Here is a 23,448-nt window from a genome sequence, read left to right as displayed (position 1 = left end):
ACGTTTACAATGTTAATCTGTCTCACTATTCTGTCATCGGTCAAGTATGCTACATATCTGTTGTCACTTACTACTGTAATTAAAATGATCTCTTATTGAAAGTTCTCTTAGAAAGACCCGATGCACAGGTCATATTGCATTGTAAAATTTTAATATGGGAAATTATAGCACTGCTGGAAGAGGGTACGGTGTGCTACTAGTGCGGTTATTGAACTGAATCTCACATAATTATGCACTGCTCTTGAACCTTTTTGACAGCTGAATATGACAATAGTGTTGTCTTTGGGTTGAATCATAATAGACTCGTGGCCAAATGCAAGCGATAACATCATTTACCAAGCTTCGCATAACATTATTCGTGCTTAGTGTGCCATATTTGTAATATTCTGTTATTCGTTGTTTTGGTGTGTGTTAGCACAGTGAACTGCAGGATTTGTTTGCTTGCTTGCTTGAAATACGGTATAGTGTGTTTCAGCAGGACTGGAAGTCTGTGGTTGCAGCAGACACCGTGACATTTTGAAGGCATACAGGCCTTTGTCATCATCATCATTATCATCATCATCACTTTCAATCATCATCAGCAGCAACAGTGCAGCAACATGAGCACTCTTACAATGGATTCGCCTCTCTCGCCAGGGGAATATTTCACAATGGGATTGTTTCTTACTGCAGAAGGTAAGACTACGCATATAAGCATCGTGATGCATATTAGGCTGAAAATATAATAAAAATTCCTTTAAAAAGGAACAGGGCGAATCAAGAGGAAGTGCCATGATAAAGGTGTAGTTATTTTATTCGAATTGTTTTTAGAATTATTCATAATAATCACTTGGTGTTTGTCAAATGACAAGTAGGGCATGTAGTAAAAATACACTGGATAATTCTTGATAGGCAATTGTTGGCTAAAAGTTGGTTAAAAGAAACACAAATAATTACTACAGACACATGCAATGTAGTTTTGTAATTTTAATAATACTGGAAATAGAATCTTATAAAGATCGAGATAACATAAAAGCATTATCATAACACAGTAGTTATTACGTTGACATTATTATGTAAATAAGTTTATGTGCATCAGTCATATCCATAACAAAATATGAATGTCATTAGAAGGTTAGTGGTGGTTGGCATATGAATTGTTTTCATGTGTTTGTTAAGTCACTTATAATGAAGATGAAAGACTTAAAAGTGAAAGTTTGGCATTATATTGAGTTTTGTTCGTGCAAAATATATAGTAATTTTAATAATGTACATATTTACATTTGTAACTGGCAGGCTTTTGAAGTTACTGATATATTGTACAAGGAGGAGCATAGTGTTGAAGCTTACGTTTGAAAGTTACAACATTACATAGTATTAAGTGATGGTACATAAATTGCTTAGAATTTTGATATAAATTTTAGACAAGGTGACATTTGTGAACATGGTAGAGAGCTGTTTAAAAAGGAAAGAAATAAGTATTTTGCTGACAAATATGTATTAAGAGTAGAAGTTGTAAAGGTTACACTAATACACATTATGTGATGGCATCAAGCAGAAGTTGGAACTTTGAAATGTTAAATTTGCTATAGGACATTTGTTAAGTTGCTTATAGGATAGTAAGCAGCATTTACAACCCTGCATTTTTCAGAGACTTCATTGAATTTGAATAAGTAGTCCTAAAGATATGAGCAAGTACAGTGTTTCCAAAAGAGGAATGAAAAGGAAATATTGCTTTGGATCATTTTTTCCAATGAAATATGTTTGTTTTTGTTGATGGCATCACATAGTTATTAAGTCGTTAGCTGGATAAAAAAGTATAAAAATATATGTTGATATGTAAATAGTAACTATAGTTATGAGCATACAAGGGTTACGCAATAAGAATGTTATTATTGTGCATGAACGTAATGTCTTTGATACATTGCATATTAATACAATGAAAGTTTAGATAAATACTAACAGCTGATGATATCAAAAATGATTATTAGCATGAGAAAATTTATAAAAGGATGTTCAATTGTTGGCAAATTATAGATATGTGTTTTTATGGGCCTGGTTTTTATTGTGTTATACATGTATTTCTTAATATACTGGATTGAAAAGATTGTACACGTTGATGAAATTCATAAGCATTGAATAATACTTAGTGCAAAAGTCAATGAACGTGAATTGTTAGCATAATAAGCAGTTTAGGTATTGTGTTTATTTAAAGAAATGTGGTTACAAATGAATAACTTTTGTTATATATACATCTACTTCCTATAATACACTGAAAATCTAATAGAAATGAAGAATAAAGAACTATTACAGAACACATATTGGTCATTAAAGTACGTTTTGCAGGGGTAGCGCTAGGTTTTCAAACACGGGGTCCAAAATTTTAAATGTTGTGAAATTGTGGATCTAAAACAATAGAAATAAAAGGTCCAAATGACCCTTTAGTAACCTCTACATTGAAGTTTTGTGCGCCAAAAGCTAAAAGAATGCGTTCAGATTCCAAGCGCAGGTTAGTGCTACCCCTGAGCTATTGGTATACAATATTTACATGATAAGAGCCTATCCCACAATAAGAGCGTTGGTGTTTACATGAAGTAAATGTCTTTGATACATAACCATGATAACACTGTGTATACTTTCATAGCTAGATACTGGTAGTGTACAGTGTTGTCATTAATGATAATTATCATGATAATTTAATATTATTATAAGTGAATGGTCATATTTGTCACATAAACATACTAAAATTATTAGTACAAGCGCAGATTCAACAAAGTCTTTGTCACGATATTGACAAGGCACCCCGATCGATACCGATGCTACTTCAAGTTTATCACCAAAAGTATCCAATGAATACAATTGTAAGTATTGCACATCAACAACAATTGACCAATGAAAACACAGGTAAGAGGAAGTCAAGTGGAAGAAGTGCATGATCAAAGCGTGCCAAGCTACTTCAAGTTTGACACCAAAAGTATCCAATGAATACAATTGTAAGTAATGCACATCAACAACAATTGACCAATGAAAACACAGGTAAGTGAAAGTCAAGTGGAAGAAGTGCGTGATCACATCATGTAATTTACCTGATATCATGATGACTATGATGATGGCTTGCGTGTATTGTGAGATAGAAGTGCATCAATCTTCTAACAATTCAATGCTATTTTATCTCCGTGTTCTAACAATAAATTTCATCCGCAGAATAACATTTTCACATGTAATTTTTGCCTTTAGCCTTAAATGTTTGATAAATATAAATGACGTTCTTTGTAAGTTAACTTCCACGTTTACCCAGATATTTTTACCAGTATCAGATCTCTCAATCTAGTATATCAGATATACAGATTTACGAGTCATCTTACCCCCCTTCAGAAAGTCAAATTGGCACGGTACATGTACAATAATTTACTTCCGAATGGTACCTTGCGCCTTTTAGCTCCACTTATTCATTTACACCGATTAAAGGATTCTCCTTAAACCAGCAAGCCTGAGTGAGGGCGTTACGGTGTTACAAGTGAAGGCGTATAGTATCATTAACACATTCTATACGCTACAGAAAAGCAACAAGCACATGCAAGCAAGTATTTCGACAGTATCAATAAAACTAAATGAGGCTAAATGTAGCCCAACTGTACGTACAATCTGGCAATACCGCTCAGTCTGAAAGAAATGAAAAATATCTGTTGCAATTTTCTGATTTGCATAAAAGTAATGCTAGTTCATGGAAGTTGTAAAACAATTATTTCTTTTAATACAAACACATTTCTTGGTACGACAACTTTATAGCACTGTTTGAATATCAACATGAAGTAGTAATGACAAATTTTAATGGATACTAACGCCTCTGTAGTTTCGTGATTACATAGACAGCACGAATATTTCGTTTTTATTCTGAAACGCCGTGAAGAAGTAAGTAGAACAAAACCCAGCGCAATATGGGTCGAAAATCACTTCGTGATTTTCGCCCAAAAAGGCTAAAAAAAAAGAGAATACTTGAATCGTAGTAGGCTTATTTGTTTCATTTAATTATTGTTACCTTATTTTATATTTTGCAATTAAATTAGTTTTGTGCTAACCACAGTAGATCTTTAATATACGAGATTGTGCCTTATACATATTACATAACATCACTATGATGTAATTGCAATGTAGATTGGCATAATATTATTAAACATCTGTCAGGCGGATGTCAAATAAAATGATGACATTGATATACAAATATCATGAACATGCATAATAACAACTGAGCGTGAAAAAAGTGTCGTTCTTTTATCAATTTAAAGGTCTGGGCTCGTTTTGTTTTTTTACATATTAGATAATATTGCTATAGTTTACATGTACCTATTTGCGATATTTTCGAAGTTACTACGTGCTTTTTTGTTTGATTAGGCCAAGTAAAATAAAAAACATGTTTCACGTCCGGGTTTTTGAAAAAAAGGAGGAAGAGGGGGCTTTTTATATATTATTTTTTATCGCAAAATCAGTGTATAAATACCCATAATTAGAGCTGTTTTAGCGTATACAATAATGCCTGGAAAAAGGAGGAGGCCTCTAGTATTTGTTGTTCTGAGAGATAACCCCCCCCCCCTCTAACTATCACAACACCTTACAGAAGTGTTTCTTGTATATTAGCAAGGCTATAGAAAGCATCTCTACTTCCTAGACATATTTTGTGAAAAGTTATAACTGAATTTCGATAAATAAAAATAAAATTGAAGAAACCTCAAAAAGGAAGCGGGAGGGGACGTGAAACATGTTTATTTTTTTATTTGGCCTTATTTGTTTGTTTTGTTTTTTTAGTTTTGTTTGGTTTGTTTTTTTGTTTTGTTTTGGGTTTTTTTTTTGGGGGGGGGGAGTTGGCATATAGTTATAGAGGACCTGGGGATTCATTTTATTAAAATAAAAAAATATTAACTAAATAAATCAAAGACATCTTGGAGCGAATTAACGTAATTTTAACCAAAGGAAAAATAATTTTGTGATCCATCGAAAAACGAAACTTTTATATTAATTTTAAATAATTTTGTCTATAAGAACATCAAAAATGAGTTAAAAATCCTCCCATTCTCTTTTAGTCAGTCAAGACCGTTTTTTAGTATGAACCAGATAAATAATTGTCGATGCTATTTCAAAAAACATGTAACATATACGCACGCACTAACATGCTCACTTATTTCCCTTGCATAGGCATCTTGGGTGTGTTATGTTGTGGTGTGGTTTTGATGTCATTCTTGGGTAACAACAACAAGATGAGTCCTTCACGGTCATCATTGGTTATCAGTTTGGCTCTGGCTGATATGGGTAAGTATATGGTCCCGGGTGCGAGTCCGGTGTGTTAGGTTTGGGTGTGTTATGTTGTGGTATTGTTTTAATTGATGTCATTCTTGGGAAACAACAACAGGATGAACCCATCACGCACAGTGTCATCGCCCCGATATCTTCATGGCAGAAATCGCCATGGTAGGTTGAATCCACCGCCATGCATGGCCATTTTGTATCGACCTGTTTAATAGTTTTGTGTCGCATAATGGGCCGAAGGACATCTGACTAAGGCTACTGACAATAGCCCCGATTAGGCCGGTGACTGACCTCGCCGAGTCCGAGCATGGTACATGTACGCCATAGGTCATATGCTTTTAGACTACCTTCACGATTGGCCTATAGGCCTACACTGCGCTATATATAATTCGGCACATATAAATCAGAATTATTGTCAGTTTCTGACTCAAGACGCAAGCTTCTATCTCAAGACGCAAGCTAACGACTATCATATCTGTTCAAAATATATATTCAAGTGCAAGGAACCATATCTGGTTTCTTTATACGAACTCATTTACGGGAGATATTCATCATTTTCTACCCCGGTATCCAAAGATTTTCGTCTCATATCAAACTCGTGCATAGGACATTCACGTGTATCGATCCCGGTATTGATTTTAGTATCTCTGCAGAGAAAGTAATTATTAGCCAGGCGATGTCGGTGTGTCACGGTCATCATTGGTTATCAGTTTGGCTCTGGCTGATATGGGTAAGTATATGGTCCCGGGTGCGAATCTAAAATGATCTGTGAAATTCGTTTTAATTGTTGGGTGTTATCTTAGTCCGGCTGCAAACTATTGTTTTACAGTTACATGGTTTTGCCAGTTAAAGTGTTTTTCTTCGCTGATTATTATGCTATAGAATGAGATTATGGGGGTAGAACTGTCACCCCTGGGCAATTCCAGATTTCCAAGGTCAAAGTTTATACAGGGGTCAAAATTCAAACTGCTCATTTGTTTTGGTTAAAACTCATACCATAATTTTCCTATGATCATAAGGATTCGGAAAATACATAGTTTGACCTACCCCCTACTTATTGTTCCGGAGCTACAAGCCAAAATGCCAAAGGTTAAATTTGTAGATACACAGGGGAGGGGTTAAAATAGATAAAATACTCCCGGGGGCACTTCCATGACAGATATGCATCATGTGCCTCGGGATAGACCCCCTTTTTCAAACCGGCTTGTACCCAATGACCCCCTTTTTGTGTTATGGTCCTACCTATTACCCAATGACCCCCTTTTTCTATTTCCTGCTATACCCAATGACCCCCCTTTTAATTCCCAAATTTAGGTGGTATTTGTGTTCTCCTCCAGAAATAATGAGATCTTTCACATTTCCAAGGTGGCCAAGTTGTTTTTACGCAGTTTGACACTTATTTATGTGTACTTAATGATACTCTTTTGGCAATCCTGCACTCAATGACTCCCATTTTACTTTTTGTTACCCCAATGACCATCCTTTTTTCAAAGTTTCATACCGAATGACCCCATTTTTATTCAGGTTGTGTACTGAATGACCCCATATTTTTGTAAGTGTACATTTGACCTGAATGCCCCCTACTTTTAACATGGCCGAGGCACATCCCTGCCATTTCAGATAGGGAGTGCCTCCCCCGGGAAAATACTCCAATTCTGATGAAAATGTTCTCCAATTGTTGATACTGTTACCTCATCGCAAATAAAGAATAGTTATAACTAAAACAGAACTTATAAATAAAAATACTGATGATTATCAAAATTCATATTTTGGTACCTTTGTCATTGTCATAGATGTGCTAATATATGGCTCAGCCGAAAGGCATATATTTAAGGCAAAATAAGAAATTTACATGAATCTGTAATTTATACTGACAGTACTTTAGTATATAGCTATACATGTATTTGAAGGGCTTCAACTTCGTCAATACTGCTGTTTTCGTTTTTTTGGCAAATTTTTCATACCAAAAATACTCATTTCTTTCTTTCTTTCTTTCTTTCTTTCTTTCTTTCTTTCTTTCTTTCTTTCTTTCTTTCTTTCTTTCTTTCTTTCTTTCTTTCTTTCTTTCTTTCTTTCTTTCTTTCTTTCTTTCTTTCTTTCTTTCTTTCTTTCTTTCTTTCTTTCTTTCTTTCTTTCTTTCTTTCTTTCTTTCTTTCTTTCTTTCTTTCTTTCTTTCTTTCTTTCTTTCTTTCTTTCTTTCTTCAATTCCTTCAATTCCTTCAATTCCTTCAATTCCTGCAGGTATTGCAATAATGTGTCCATTCGCTGCCAGTGCAAGTTTTACCGAGTCCTGGCCATTTTGGAGAGACGGGGTGTCAAACATTTGCCTTCTTCTATATATTTCAGATAGGGAGTGCCTCCCGGGAAAATACTCCAATTCTGATGAAAATGTTCTCCAATTGTTGATACTGTTACCTCATCGCAAATAAAGAATAGTTATAACTAAAACAGAACTTATAAATAAAAAATACTGATGATTATCAAAATTCATATTTTGGTACCTTTGTCATTGTCATAGACATGATATATAGATGTGCTAATATATCCTGATAATGGCTCAGCCGAAAGGCATATATTTAAGGCAAAATAAGAAATTTACATTTCTTTCTTTCTTTCTTTCTTTCTTCAATTCCTTCATTTCCTGCAGGTATTGCAATAATGTGTCCATTCGCTGCCAGTGCAAGTTTTACGGAGTCTTGGCCATTTGGAGAGACGGGGTGTCAAACATATGCCTTCTTTGGTATGACTTTCGGGATTGCAAGTGTGACAAATTTAGCAGCACTTACTGTGGACATCTACCACGAAACCCAAGGTAATATTATTGCATATGGTTAAACACCTCTTCTCCCAGAACTCTAGTATATTTTAGGAAATTACCGATTTTCTATGTAATTCATAAAGAATATACAGAAAATAAAGCATGCAACGATAGGTTGCCCACATTTTCAATTCATTATTTCAATTCTCTGCCTTTAAACATGATCAAAAGGCAACTATAAGGAAAAGTCAAATATAAATTACTAAATAGTTAGAACAAAGCTCATTTAGGAAGACAATATATAAGTGCCATTCACCTGCATGGTGAGATGGTGAGAATATAATTATCTTGACACACAAGTATAGCCATAATGTTGCAATTACAATACAATCGTAAAGGTTAGGTCTCAAACGCGAAATCAAAGTTACGAGCGTATGCATGGCAACATTGGGCTATTCCAGAAAATCAATGCACACCCCGTATAAAGGAGTGACTTTATAGGCCTAATCAAAGAAATATCAGGATTTCCAAATCTGCTTTATGAAAACGACTGGAATTCCAGTTGCCAATGTCGCTTGAAAAAGCTTGGAAATCCAATTAAATGAAGGAAAAATCACAGAAATGTCTAAAATGAGCTCTCAAATTCATGATTTCTGACTTATATTTTTCTGCTAGATTTTTCGCCTTCGGACACTTTAAAAGTCTGGATTTCCAACAGTCACGATTGGACAAAAATTCTGGAAATCCGAACTCCTCTATAGGGTTGTGCATCTATTTTCTGGAATAGCACATAGGTAGTGGTTGTAATGCTCATTTACTAACTTGTGCAACGGAAGCATCTAAGTGCCACCCACTTGAAGAGATGCTGAGATAATCTTGACAAGTAAACATTTTTTATGTTGCAAGTATTCGAAACAATCGTCGCAAACGCAAAATCAAAGTTCATTTACTAACTTGTTTACTAACCTGTGCAAAAGTACGGAAGCATCTAAGCGCCGTCTACTTTTTTATTTATTCGTTATTTATTCAGGAAATTCCATCAATACAAATGTACTGGTCTCCCTGGAAGACCTGATTATAATTCTATATACATGAACATAGAAATATATATTATACAGTATGAAAAAACCAGACATAATACAAAACACTAAATGCAGCAATTTTGAGCTCAAATTATTATACAAAACTTACAGACCAATTGCATTTTTGAATTCACCCAAACTCATTGAATTAAAATTGATACGAAGATTGGGAGGAAGCTTGTTCCAAGCAACTGAAGATCTGTAAAGGAAAGTTTTCTTTCCAGAAGAGGTTTTCCATAATGGAACAACCAAGCTGTTTTGAGATTGACCCCTTGTACATTTAGAATGTGTAGATTGATGAGATAGTGAGATTATGCCAAGTGAGATTATGCCAAGTAGACTGTCAAAATTGTGCGTGCTCGTTGACGCTAAAATTGACATCTGTATTATTGATAATGATATCGCCAAAGAGGTTTATTAATAATAAAATTTTCCACGTGCCATGAATACTCTTTTGAATTTCCAGGACATCCGGCCAAATCTAGCAGCTTATTGGTGATGGCAATATGGGTCAACGCCTTGTTTTGGGGAGTAGCACCACTTAATCCTATTCGTTGGGGACGCTATACCGTGGAGCCATTTGGTACCGGGTGTCTATTGGATTTCGAGAGTCGTGACATCATGTATCTGGCATATCTTTTGGTTATGGTGGTTGTGTGTTTCGTCATACCAGTGGGTGCTATGATATATTGCGCCATTAATGTTAAGGTAGGAAGGGGGAAGATTTGTAATGATGGAAAAGTAGAGGATAATAATGTAGAGAGTGCAACCAACTAAAAATAAGCAGCAGCTATTATAGGAGCTATTTTAACGTGCCTTCTATATCCTGGCACGTTCGTGCAGTGAGATTAAAAATCCGTGCAGCGTCAATTAAAAATCCGTGCCTTAAATATACAATAGAGATGCTTGTAGAGCCTTTCTTATGCCTTATTTCAGGTTAAAATATCAAATTTTTTCGCGTGCTTTTAGGAGCAACTTTTGGGCCTTGCGAAATTTGAATACACGACCTGTACCTTGCAATGTTAAGCGATTCAGCATCTGGCCAAGTTCTTCTCTTTCGTGGAACGGTTTGTTCCTTTTTGCCTAAGATCTTGTTGTAATCTCATGTGTAAAAACAACTTATTTCGTCATCCACATCCGGCATGGACCGAACCTATCGAACTCTAATGGGCCTCGAGAGCACATATATTTCAAACAAATTGCCTTTCGAGTAACAATTTTGGTGTAAAAATTAGAATATTGCTTTCTTTTAAACGACACCAAAACTTGACTGTTTCACCTATCATGGACGATTGCCATTTTCAGGATGACAAAGCTTGATCCTTACTTCCTGCTAAACGATTCTCGACTTATAAGAGGGCGTATTACCAGCCAGCAGAGGATCATAAAATGATAAATAAAACTTGGAAAGCGGGTCCCCTCGTCTCTATTCACGACGATAAATCCTCTCCTCTTATAGCTTTCCAATATATTGTTTGATAAACGTCATAATCAATTCAAAATATTTTATGTTTTCTAGACTTGTATGGTGATGACTCTGAGCCTATTGCTCTACTGGGGTGTCTATGGTATCGTCGCTGTCGCAGCCGGTGTTGGTTCTGCGAGTAATGTACCTATACGTCTTTTTGCCTTGGCACCTGTTGTCGCCAAACTTGCACCAATAGGAAACACTATTCTGGTTCATTGGACCAATCAGCAGACGTCTACAATAGGAAAAGCAACAAATCAAGAAGGAAAGAAGACAAAATAACAGTAATTTGTAACAAAAGAAAGGCGGATATAAAACATTAATGTTATTATAATATTGCGTGCGTGAATTACATGAGCTTCAGCTGTGAGCTTTGGATTGCCGTATAGTTTGCCTACACATAAAGTTATGTCTAAAACTAAAAGTAGTGGTCTCGTGTTAAATTTGATCTTTATAATAGTTTCACTTTCGTAACACAAACCATTTTGTGACGAGAGTCCATGTTAAAGCCATAATGTGTGATTTGCTTCACAGCGACGCCCTCAATTTTACTCGGATTTCTACTTTTTGCATAATTATAATGCCCAGTGGTATACTAAAATACCACTTCCAAGCGAGAATAGTAGATCACTCGTTTTCTTCTAGAATATCTTAGTGACTTATTTGTATTCATTGTTCCTATAGCAATTCTAACATCTATAATTGAAAAAAAAACCATCCAAGACTGTTGTCTGGTTTTTGTTATAATTTCAAACAAATCAAGTGGCTCGAACCAAATGTTTCGTAACTAGGCCTACATTTAAAAAATATTTTGTACCCTAATTTATAAGTTCCAAACTTGATATACCGGCTCTATTACGCATAGGGTCTTATCCCGGCATGTAGGCCTATACGGACGCAAACTATTTTGTAACTCGATTAGGCGCAAACTATTTTGTAACTCTATTACAGGCTGTATCAAAATGATCGGTACCCATCAGTTTTGATGTATATTGAAAAGCCGCCTCTTCCAAATCTAAAATTGGATAGGCCTACTTTCGAAAAGTCCACGTGACTTGTTATACTAATGTACTAATTATTTGGATCTTATGTTGATTTTTGATGTGCCAGACTCATCCATTATCAATCATCATTGTCAAAACTGATGGGTATATACCAATCATTTATACAGCTTGTATATATTCATTAAGTATCCAATATGTATAGCTGCCGACCTGTTGTTTATATGGTTCCAGGCATAAGAATGTCATTGCAAATTTTGCTATATTTGTATCTTGTAGCCTCTTTAAACAGTGTTATACACGGTACACTTAAAACAAAAGCGATTTCTTAAAGACTCTACCCTAAAAGAGAAAAGAGATTTGGAACATTTCAAAAGTGACCCGTTTTGATATTTCCTCCTTGATGGCGATTCCCGCCGGATTTTGTTACGGGCTAATTACATCGTGACAGATTATAACAGCTTGATGTGCTTATAATTAACGTGCTTCTTTTTTTCATTCAAGACGCATCGTGCCGAATGAGATATCAAAATACGCAGAACCAATTTCTCCATCTATTGACTACATTACGTCGTAATTTTGGGTTGGTGTCATTTTTAAATGTCTTTACTACACCCCCTGATAAATTTTGTGACTAATTTTGCATTTTTCTCAAAAAATAATTACACACTGGTAACAAAAGTTATGTATATTATAGGGGCAAAGAATCCAATTACTTCACTGAAATTTCAGTGATTCAAGACAAGTGGTTCATTATTATATGTTAAGAAATGAGGTACATTATAGCGGTACCTCTTTTCTTATATAACATACCGCTTGTCTTGAGTCTGAAATTCCAGCGTAGTAACTGGATTCCTTGCCCTTATCATATACATAACTTTTGTTACCAATGTGTTATTAGTTTTTGAGAAAAATGCAAAAATAGTCACAAATTTATCAAGGGGTGTAGTGCCACCTTAAGCTATTGCGTGTGTGTTAAGTATACGGATACCTATTTGCGCCGTATAATTTTATGTAAAATAAACTGACAAGTCGACAACAAAGTTAATGTCACATTTGTTCATTATTTGCCTCTTGTTCAAAATTCATTTATATAGCTCGTCCGTTGGATTCACCATTACCTACTTCTTCTAAACTAGTTTGCGAGAATCAAAATTCTCCTATAAGCAAAGTTCGACGAAATTACAGCACACTAAATGAATCAATTTTGATTTTTTTTTTCTTCATGGAATGTAATACTCAAAATTGCCCCAAATGCGGTTTAACTTTGGTCAGGTTATTTCCAACCCCTAGGGCACCCTTAAAAAATTACAAAAAATCTTTTTCAACTTCAAGGTGTAGAGGGGAACCCTAATGTCCTAAATCACAGTTATAAAAATATAATTGGTTTTGTTTGGAAGCAATCCCAGCAAACACAAAACGTTTTCGACATCATTCGCAAAAAGGTTGCCAGAAAACGTTTGTCGACGGGTTATATAAAGGACATTATATATAAGGGTATAAAACGTTTTCATAACATTCATAAACATTTGTTGATAACCTACTGCAAATATTCTAACATAATGCTATTTAAGTGTTGACGGCAAAAAATTTTCAAAAAATATTTTACAATAACATTTTGAAAACATTTTAAAAATATTGTTGTACATGTAGTGTGTTTTCATGCAAAACGTTTTAAAACGTTTCCTCGATCATTATATAACCCGGCATATAATGCCTTATTAAAACGTTTTTATCTAAACCAAAACCCAAAATATAACGTGTTTAAAACGTATAAAAAACAGTTTCGTGTTTGCTGGGGTGGTTTGAAAACTCTGAAAATTGACCGAAGTTACCCCCATTTTACGGTAAATTGCCACATCTCAACTGAGCCCACGTAAGATGCCCGGACAAGATGATGAGGGACCGTTCACAAACACTTGTTAGGGGGGCCTGATATAAAAGAGGGGGCCTGAATTTTTTTGACCCTCCTAAGGGGGGGGGGGGGCTTGATAAAAATGACCAAAAATTTTCCTGGGAAAATTGAGTTTATATGCTTTTCTATGGGGTTGACCCATAATTTTCATGTCAAAAAGGGGAGGGGGGCCTGAAATTTGTTGAGATCTGTAAAGGGGGCCCGAAAAATTTTCGCGATGAAATTGTTTTGCATCCCCCCCCCCCCCCCCACAAGTGTTTGTGAACGGTCCCTGATCTCACCATTTATTCGGCAGTCATTTTCAAAGATATAGCAATTTCAAAATATGTATAACGGTTATACATATTTTGAAATTGATATATCTAACGTATTGCATTCCGATCATTGAGCACAAATAACTCTGAGAAAAAAAGAAAGGATCAAAGTCGGGTAGTGTTTTTTATTGAAACACCATGTACAATTATATGATTCCCGGGGACGGGACTCAGTGCGGTTATTGCCGGGGGTTATTGAACAATACTGTCAGTGTAAAACCATTGACATTGCATTTATAGCTTGCATTAAAGTCTGCTCTTGAACCTTTCTTAAAAATAAAGTCACGGCCAAATCAAAGCGATAACAATGTTTCCAGGGTCATTGATAGAACTCTACCTCTTCATTCATGCACAATTCAGTCATTCATTGTTTGGTTTGTGTATAGCAGAGCAGAGTGAATTGCAGGTTCAATTCATGTAATGTTATAAAGTGTAATAGCAGGACTGGAAGTCTCTGGTTGCAGACACACACCGTGATATTTTGAAGGCATACAGGCCTTTGTCATCATCATCATCATCATCATCATCAGTATAATCATCATCAGCAGCAACAGTGCAGCAACATGAGCACTCTTACAATGGATTCTCCTCTCTCACCCGGGGAATATTTCACAATGGGGTTGTTTCTTACAGCAGAAGGTATGTAGGCCTATAATTATGTACTAAGTTACACATATCATAAACATGAAAAGTGCATCAAAAGGCTCAACATAATTATAACCCACTGTGTAAACATGGTAAATAAACATAGCAACCGTTTCATGATGGAAATACATCACTTATATAATTTATTTATAACATAATTCGTAACAGAACACAACATAACATAACATATTCAAACACAGCATAACATAACGTATACTCAAACATTAACATTAGTAAAGTAACATACCATATTAGTAAAGTAACATTAGCATACTTCATCAGGCATCTGATTTATGATGGTTTGACATCAGACGCAATACAAGCTGGCAGTAAAGTGAGTAGCAAAATGTTAGTTCCAGTTGTAGATTTAATTTCAAAAATAATGTTTTAAACTGAATAATATACACCATTAACATAGTAACATAACAGAACAGAATACAAATATAACATTACATTATATTTTATAGTATTACAACATACATTGCATGATACATGTATTACATTAATCACATTTACACTGTAGTACATTGCATTACACTTAAATATTTGTATTGCATTACATTTTATTACATAAATACAGCACAGTACGTATTAGATATTCGTTATTACGTTAATTATTACACTCTTTATCGTTTTTCTGTATCGATCAAGGGTACTGGAGTAATTTGAGGTAGGTTTTGGCCTTTCAAAAAATGTTGGCCTTCGTTATTTGGGTGAATTTCGACCTAAAACCCACTTTTATGGTTCAATCATGTGTTCTAAAGTATTTGGACACCACGTTTGGACATTCAAAAATTTTAGCCAAAAATTCCAGTTATAAGAATGTCCGAAATGATGTCAAAATACTCTAGAACACTTGTTAGAAAGTGTTTTTAAGTCGAAATTAGCCGAATAATGAAGGTTCAAAAATTGTGAAATTTTTGGCCAAAATTTTTGAATGTCCAAAAACGGTGTCAAAATACTCAATACTCATGATCGATAATTGTGTCAAAATGAAGAAGACAAAGTGATGCCGATGATGATCATGGTGATGATACAAAATATAATCCATACAACATAGTTTTTTATTGTTATACCTGATCAGCACATTTTGACAAGCACTAACATGCCCACTTATTTCCCTTCCATAGGCATCTTGGGTGTGTTATGTTGTGGTGTTGTTTTGATGTCATTCTTGGGAAACAACAACAGGATGAGTCCTTCACGGTCATCATTGGTTATCAGTTTGGCTCTGGCTGATATGGGTAAGTATATGGTTCCGGGTGCGATCCTGAATGATCGGCGAAGCTAGTAAAAATGTGATGAGTTTTTTGAGGTAAATTGCAAATTATACAGGGTGTCTCAATAAAAACAATACCCAACTTTAAACCCTTATTTCTCAGGTTTATTTATAGTCAATGGTCAAAAATTTTTAAATGTTTGCCGTAAAATTGTGGGATGTGCTGGTAACTTTTTCTTTTGGTATCAATGATTTTTTTTCCTATTCTAATTTTCGGAAAATAGCCCAAGTGTTCCTCACTATTATAGCACGTTTGGATATAACCAATTCAAACATTTGTGTTTTTATAAATTTGGCCGAAAATTTGACTTTTGGTCTGTCAATTGATTCAAATTTCTTTTATCGCTTAAGGAACGATTGAGTGCCATCGGATGATGTCTAGCACGTTTTATTACTGTCTTTATTTTGTACTCTTTTGTGTTTATTTTCAGGTGATCTTTATCCTTTACATTCATACAAAGATACTTTTTCACAACTGCAATGGACATAATTATTTGCAATTTTGAAGCTCACGACCAACTCATTATAAAAATATAATCATGGTTCAGAAATATTTGCAACGGAAATGTAAAAGGCAATGTTTCTTTGTTTCTGTTCTTTTTTTCCTTTATTTATTTATTTATTTATTTATTTATTTATTTATTTATTTTTCCTTCCTTCATTTCTTCCTTTCTTCCAGGTATTGCAATAATATGCCCATTCGCTGCCAGTGCAAGTTTTACAGAGTCTTGGTCTTTTGGAGAGACGGGGTGTCAAACCTATGCGTTATTTGGTATGACGTTTGGGATTGCAAGTGTGACAAATTTGGCAGCACTTACTCTGGACGTCTACCGCGAAACTCAAGGTAATATTATAAACATATGAATAAAGACCTCTTCTCCCAGACTTCTTGTATATAAGATGCAAAATACCGACTGTTTAATTTGAAATATTATACATAATAGAGCGTAAAACAGTATTTGTATTATATTTCACCTCTCCTACCTATAATCATGATGAAAAAGGACAAATGTAGAAGGAAATCGCAAATGGAAGAAAGCTCATTCATGTGTAAAAGATCATGAAAGACTTCAAACAAGAGAAACATATCAAAAGACATTATATTACACAAACACAAATAACATAATATACTCTAACGTTGTGGTCTCAATAAACGAAAATCAAATTTAAGCGCCAACTTTTGATCGCTAACGTTATTTACTAGCTAACTTGTGTAGGCCTATGTAAGACAGGGCTGGGCTTATCATGCTCATTGGCGATATAATTGACATTCTGTAATCTTCATATCACCTAAGAGATTGGTCCTAATTTCTGACTTTAGGAAATCACAGACAGACGTATTATGAATGAAATTTACCACGTGCCATTAATATTCTTTTGAATTTTCAGGACAACCCGCCAAATCTAACCGCTTATTGGTGATGGCAATATGGGTCAACGCCTTGTTTTGGGGAGTAGCACCACTTAATCCTATTCAGTGGGGGCGCTATACCTTGGAGCCATATGGTACCGGGTGTCTTTTGGATTTCGAGAGTCGTGATATCATGGATCTGTCATATCTTTTTGTCATGACGGTTGTATGTTTTGTTATACCAGTGTGTGCTATGCTGTACTGCGCCGTTAACGTTAAGGTAAGAAGGATAAAAAAATTCCTTAAGAGGTGGGGTATGAACGTTTGGACAGTATTTATTGTGGGACATTAGAGCACATCAGACATATCGAATTGCATTCTTAATACGAAGATTGTCCTTCTGATATCAAGTAATTTTAATTTTTTGAAATTCGCAATGTATATTTTATGGTAAATGATTAAAAATTGACATTTTTGATATTTAACAGTACCGAAGTAAACTTTATAAATTTGATGATTTATACTTAAGGTGTATGTAGGTGGGATGAAAAGCCGACGATCAATTGAAACTTTTGACCTTTCGTATTGAAGATATGGGATTTTTTCCCCAAAACACCAAAAAAATAGGTCTTTTTGGGGAAAATCCATATCTTCAATATGAAAGGTCAAAATTTTCAATTGATCGTCGGCTTTTCCACCCAGCTACATACACTTTAAGAATATGTCATTAGATTTATAAAATTTACTTCGAGGACTGTTATATATCAAAAATGTGAAAAATATCAAATTTTAATAATTTGTCATAAAATTTGTATTATATCGTGAATTTCAAAAATGAAAATTATTTGATATCAGAAAGACATTCTTCATATTCAGAATGCAATTCGATATGTCTGATGTGCTCTCATGTCCCAAAAAATACTGTCGAAACGCTCAAAACGCTCATTCCAGATCCCTTATAAGGGATATGGCTCTAGATATGGAATCTTGCCCCAAATATTATTAAGTAGGGGGCCTACGGTAACCTATCATGTTTATTTCCCATGAACTAATATTTTTTCAAATCGCAGTATTCAAAATAAATTATTATCATTATACCATGTATACGGCATACTAAAGTAGTAGGTCTAAGCATTTAATCAGGGAAGATTTGGTGATTTAAAAAAAAAACCTACCGACCTACCCTACTTGCGTCTGTTACTTTTCTTATGCTGCTTTATTTTTCCAGCGTAGAGCCTAGAAAAACTAATTTTTAATTTCTTTTTGTATTATTTATTTATTTATTTATTTATTTATTTATTTATTTATTTATTTATTTATTTATTTATTTATTTATTTTATTTATTTAATGACGTTTTGGGGCTCGAGAGAACAAACACATTTATTTATTTATTTATTTATTTATTTTTCGATTGATTATTTGATGATTGAGTGATTTGATTTTGAATGACATCGCACATTAGTATTGATTTTTCCGTTAAACATTATCAAGAATTAATATCACAGGTTTTAGTGCAGATAGGAAGTTGGCTTATCTGTTGATTCAGAACCGGAAGGTGCCGGGTTCGATTCCCACCTATGTCTATTTTTTTTTAAAGACTTGGAAAATTACTGCAGTAAGTTTATTTGGCGCGCGATCTCAGTTATTCATTTTCTGATGGCTGTGCCTCTTACAGACACCCTCCCTCTGGAATCCAAACCACGGTTCGCTCATACCTCCCTTAAATAGGTAAACATCTAATCAATTCAATTGAATATTTTCTGTTTTCTAGAGTTGTATGGTGATGACTCTGAGCCTATTGTTGTACTGGGGTGTTTATGGTATCGTCGCTGTCGCAGCCGGTGTTGGTTCTGCGAGTAATGTACCTATACGTCTTTATGCCTTGGCACCCGTTATCGCCAAACTTGCACCAATAGGAAACACTATTCTGGTTCATTGGACCAATCAGCAGACGTCTACAATAGGAAAGGCAACCAAAGAAGAATAAAAGAAGGCAAAACACTTTTGCAGTAATTTGTAGCAATTAGCATGGCGGATATGAAACCATTAAGTTAAAATAAAATACTGACAGGCGAGATATAACGTTTTATGTATTGTTTTAATACATAAGGCGTTCGACTATGGTGCGAGAGATTGCGGGTTCGAACCCTGGCGGTGGTTTAGCACGCTCTCGTGGAAAAAATGAGGTAGCTTGTAATTGCCCTTGACAAGGAACTTACTGCTAATTGTTTGCTGAATACTAGAGTTATGAACGTCCAAAATGGTAAAGAGACTTTTGGGACACCATGTATTTAATAGCCGAACGCGCTAGCTGTCATTTAAGGTTGGTTTTAACTCTTAACCCTAGAATTATGGAAACTTCTGATCCTCATAACTGCTAAATTGTTGGTCAGGTCTAAAGTATATAAAAGTAGATATATTTAGAATGGCAAACTTTTGAAGAATCCGCCTGTGACATCAAATTTGGGTTAAAATGCTCAGTTTTGGAGAAAATCACCCAAAAGTATTTCAGGTTTTTTTTTAATTTGTATAAATTGTCAAAAACTAGATATAAATGTCTAGGAAACGCTTTTTAAAAAAATGACTCAAATGTTCGCAATAAATGGCTAAATAAATGCAAAATTTGGTAAAAATTCATAAAAGCATGATTTTCATCCAAATTTCTGCCATTTCAATCATATACAAAAACGTTTCCAAGAAATTTAGATATATATCTAGTATTTGAAAAATTAATAAAACAAATTACTGAAGAGGTTTTTTTGTTGAGTTACCCAAAAATGGGTAAAAAAACCCGGTGTTTGGGGGATTTTTCTCCAAAACTGAGCATTTATACCCACATTTGATGTCACAGATGGTTTCGTCAAGTGTTTTTCATTCTAAATATGAACACTTTTGACTTTTATATACTTCAGACCGACAATGTAGCAGTTATGAGGCCCAACAGTTTTCATAATGATAGGGTTAAGACCAATCTTAAGTATAAATTGCGCCAAGGGTAATAAACTTTCGACAAGAAAGTCAGGGCTGCTACAGAGTCTGAGTATTGGCTCCAAACAAAGGATTTGAGCCGGTGTCCTTCACCGTAGTATGGCGGAGTGCAGTCCATTCAATCAAATGTTGTCATCAACCTATTTGATCGTAGTCATGGTAGTACAGGGTTATGTGTGTGAGACGAACTGTCACGGTAGATTGCAATCATGCTTTTGTTGAATGCATTTGAGTAGTCCGCCATATTTACGGGATGATACGTCAAGGCCTCTATTCAATCTATATTCCCATCTATTTCCAATAATATTTAGCATCTAACGAATGTTTGATGACGTAAAATCGATAGTCGAATATCTGGTGGAAATATATTTATCAATTTTACATCATCAGACATTCGTTTATAGTACTTGTTAAACATCACTGGAAATAGAATGGGAATAGATTAAAATAACGAAGAAGGAGGTTCAATGTTGCCATCGCATTTGACATCAGATTCATTGAATATGGGGGAAAATACACACTTAGCATGCAATAACTTGCAATTTTAAGTACAAGAACTCTGGTTTTAGCTTCAACCATTAACAGTCATTTATTAGAGAAACCAAACATCCAACAACCATACGGTATACACAGTAATTTGTTCAGAAAAAAACATAATGTTCACTAAATATCGTTAATAACCTGATTACCGATGACGAACTTTAAAGTGCCACAACCTGGCACCACAACTATTAAAACAATTTGCTTTAATTTGCTTTTCTCCACTGGAATTTCAAGATTTGTCCCTATACCCGGGGATTATCAACTTTGGTTCAGGCAGGGATGTGCTGCTGAGACTCCGAAAAACTCTCCGACTTTAAACCAAATTTGAAGAACAACAGATACCCAAAATTATACAATTTTAGCAAACTTGTTCGAGAAAGTTAAAAACACCCTTTCTTTCAAACCAAATTTTCATCAAATTGGGGGCTGAAAATGCACCCGACTTTCCACTAAGTGGCTCAAAATGCACCACGGAACTGCAGCACATCCCCGTACCATCATTTACACTAACACCCCCTTATATTTCCTTATTATTACGTCTTATTATAGTTTCTACAGTACAAAAGTTTAAAAGAAAGAAATATCATTTTGCATGGTATACATCATTAACAGTCATTTATTAAAGAAAACTAACCAAACTTACGCAATCAAAAGTTGTTAAAAAACCTTTCTCTTACCAATTAAGTTATAATTAAGTTACAATTAACAAAATAATATGTTCACTAAATATCGTATTACCGATAACAAACTCAAGATAATACATTATTGTACTCGAGTGGCACAACCATTAAAACCGTTTTCTTAGTGCATTTCTATAAGAATTTCACCCATTCCAATATTCTTTTTGTTTCTTTTGGGACAGAAACAGTTTTCTTCTACGTTTAAAAGAAAGAAATGTAAGTTTGCACACATTTTTCAAATCATTAATTAAGCTTTAATGTCCAGAGTAAATGATTGAATCGAGAAAATCACTAAGAAGCAGACATTTTCATGTATATTTCGTGATCCACAGCATCATTCAACCCCCCCTACTTTTTTTCAAAAAACAAAATGAGATTTTTATACCACTGGAAACCTCTGGCTACATGATGTTTGAACAAAACATTATGAACGAAATAACTAACACCACGTTGTCTATTGAGCAGTGTAAATACACATAATCATGCGTAACTCGCATTCGCAAAATTTTGGGAATAAGCTTTTTTCGTAGATGATATCTATTGAAAAATGTCATAAAAAGAGGATGCTAGGATCACGAAATACTCCTTTAAGGCAAAAAAATAACTTTTTCATTTGACCACACGAACAGGACTTTCAATTGGTCATGGGTTTGTGAGGTGGTACCCAAGAAGCATTTCCATGATACAATTTTGAAGTTCCTTTGTTCGTGCATGAATGAGCCCATAAACTCCCGGATAAACTTATAGCTACTTATCAACAAACGTTACCGACAAATGTCACAAACAATACCAGACACAAAATGTTGGAATTTGACTGTAGTAACCCCGAGGGGTCACTCCATTTGTGGCCTGTACACCATCTGCGATAATGAAAACGCGTAAAAAGGGTAGTTTTTCATGGGTAGGCACGATACGCGCGTATCGTGTTAAGGGTGTCAAAAACATGAACAATTGGAAAAAAGGGTAGTAAAATTGCAATTGCTAATACGCGGAAATGAAATTTAGGGTATGAAATTTGATGCAAGGAATGAAATCCCTGTTTAGGGTGTTAAATCAGGCGCTTAGGGTATCGTTTTAAACAAGGGTTAAATCCTTGTTTATAGGGTACTTTTCAAAAGTTGATTATCGCGGATGGTGTACAGGCCACAATGGGAGTGAACCCCCGGGTAGTAACCATGACTTACTCACTGATTATAATTACAATATGATTACACAATTTGATCACAAGAGATGGACAGCATGTAACTATAAGCAATATGACAGCAAACCGAAGTAACGCTATATCGTGCAGTAAAAATAAAATATTAATCCACTTTTGCTATTCCAGTTGTAGACAATATCCATTCCAAAATCAGTATTTTGTTTATAGGACCTGTGATTCTTACTATACTGATAGTCCTAATAAATTTACAGTGGAGCACTCAGATTGCGGTTAGAAAGTAAACACAGATATTCTCAAAGCATAGTATTATTGCAGTTGAGTTTTTTTCCCGTTTTTTTAACAAAATAATATGCCGTTTAACACGGCCCATCCACACAGAACAAAGGAGTGCGCCCGCATACGTTTGACATCAACTGCCGCCGCAGTGGAAGCTAGTGGATATAGGAGTCCGATTTTACAGAGATCTTATTATACATCAACCAAAGCAAAAATGGCTAGAAATCGAAAGATTACCGTAGATTAGAAGGTACTTCATCTGGTTCTGGTTCTGGTTCTGGTTGAGTCGGCATTGCCAGACATGCTGTACTTCACCAACTTCGCGGTCAAAGGTCTATGCGCATTTAATGGCGTCGCGTCGCGAAAAGAGCTAATTAATGAAGCTTATTTTTGAACATTTCCCCGCTCGTCGCTGTCACTGTCGTCTCGTCGAGGTCATTCCAGTCGGTCGTCGTTCTGTGGAAGTAGCTGAATTTGTGCACATCCTTCCTGATCAGCTCCCTTTGAGTTTCCTGCTGTTTCCTCTTGTTTTCAATCCTGCTGTTCCACCCTGTTGAACATAGTCTTCCGCTCTAATTCCAACTTCCCCATTCATGATCCTATACATGAGCTGGAGTCTGGCGTCTTTTCTTCTGTCTTGTAACGCTTCCCATCCCAGCACTCTGGTCATTTCTGTGACACTGCTGAGTTGCTTGTAGTCATTCA

The 23,448-nt window shown here is 35.1% G+C and overlaps 1 protein-coding gene across 4 annotated transcripts; it reads left to right on the top strand.

The window, feature by feature from the left end:
* The first annotated feature begins 203 nt into the window (after positions 1–203).
* Positions 204–21,461, top strand: LOC140171400 (visual pigment-like receptor peropsin). 4 transcript variants are annotated; one of them, XM_072194650.1, is made up of 5 exons: positions 204–675; positions 15,594–15,707; positions 16,422–16,586; positions 17,132–17,373; positions 18,866–21,461. In XM_072194650.1, the coding sequence occupies exons 1-5, from the start codon at positions 600–602 to the stop codon at positions 19,079–19,081; spliced, it is 813 nt and encodes a 270-aa protein (XP_072050751.1). In that variant the 5' UTR covers positions 204–599; the 3' UTR covers positions 19,082–21,461. The 4 variants fall into 4 exon arrangements, with proteins under 4 accessions (XP_072050751.1, XP_072050749.1, XP_072050747.1 ...); XM_072194648.1 differs by lacking the exon at positions 15,594–15,707 and adding an exon at positions 5,170–5,283; XM_072194646.1 differs by lacking the exons at positions 15,594–15,707; positions 16,422–16,586; positions 17,132–17,373; positions 18,866–21,461 and adding exons at positions 5,170–5,283; positions 7,928–8,092; positions 9,587–9,828; positions 10,640–12,632.
* The last annotated feature ends 1,987 nt before the right edge of the window (positions 21,462–23,448 follow it).

Source organism: Amphiura filiformis, chromosome 15, assembly GCF_039555335.1.
Source record: "Amphiura filiformis chromosome 15, Afil_fr2py, whole genome shotgun sequence".
NCBI classification, from domain to species: Eukaryota; Metazoa; Echinodermata; class Ophiuroidea; order Amphilepidida; family Amphiuridae; genus Amphiura; species Amphiura filiformis.
This window is presented reverse-complemented; position numbering and strand designations above follow the sequence as displayed.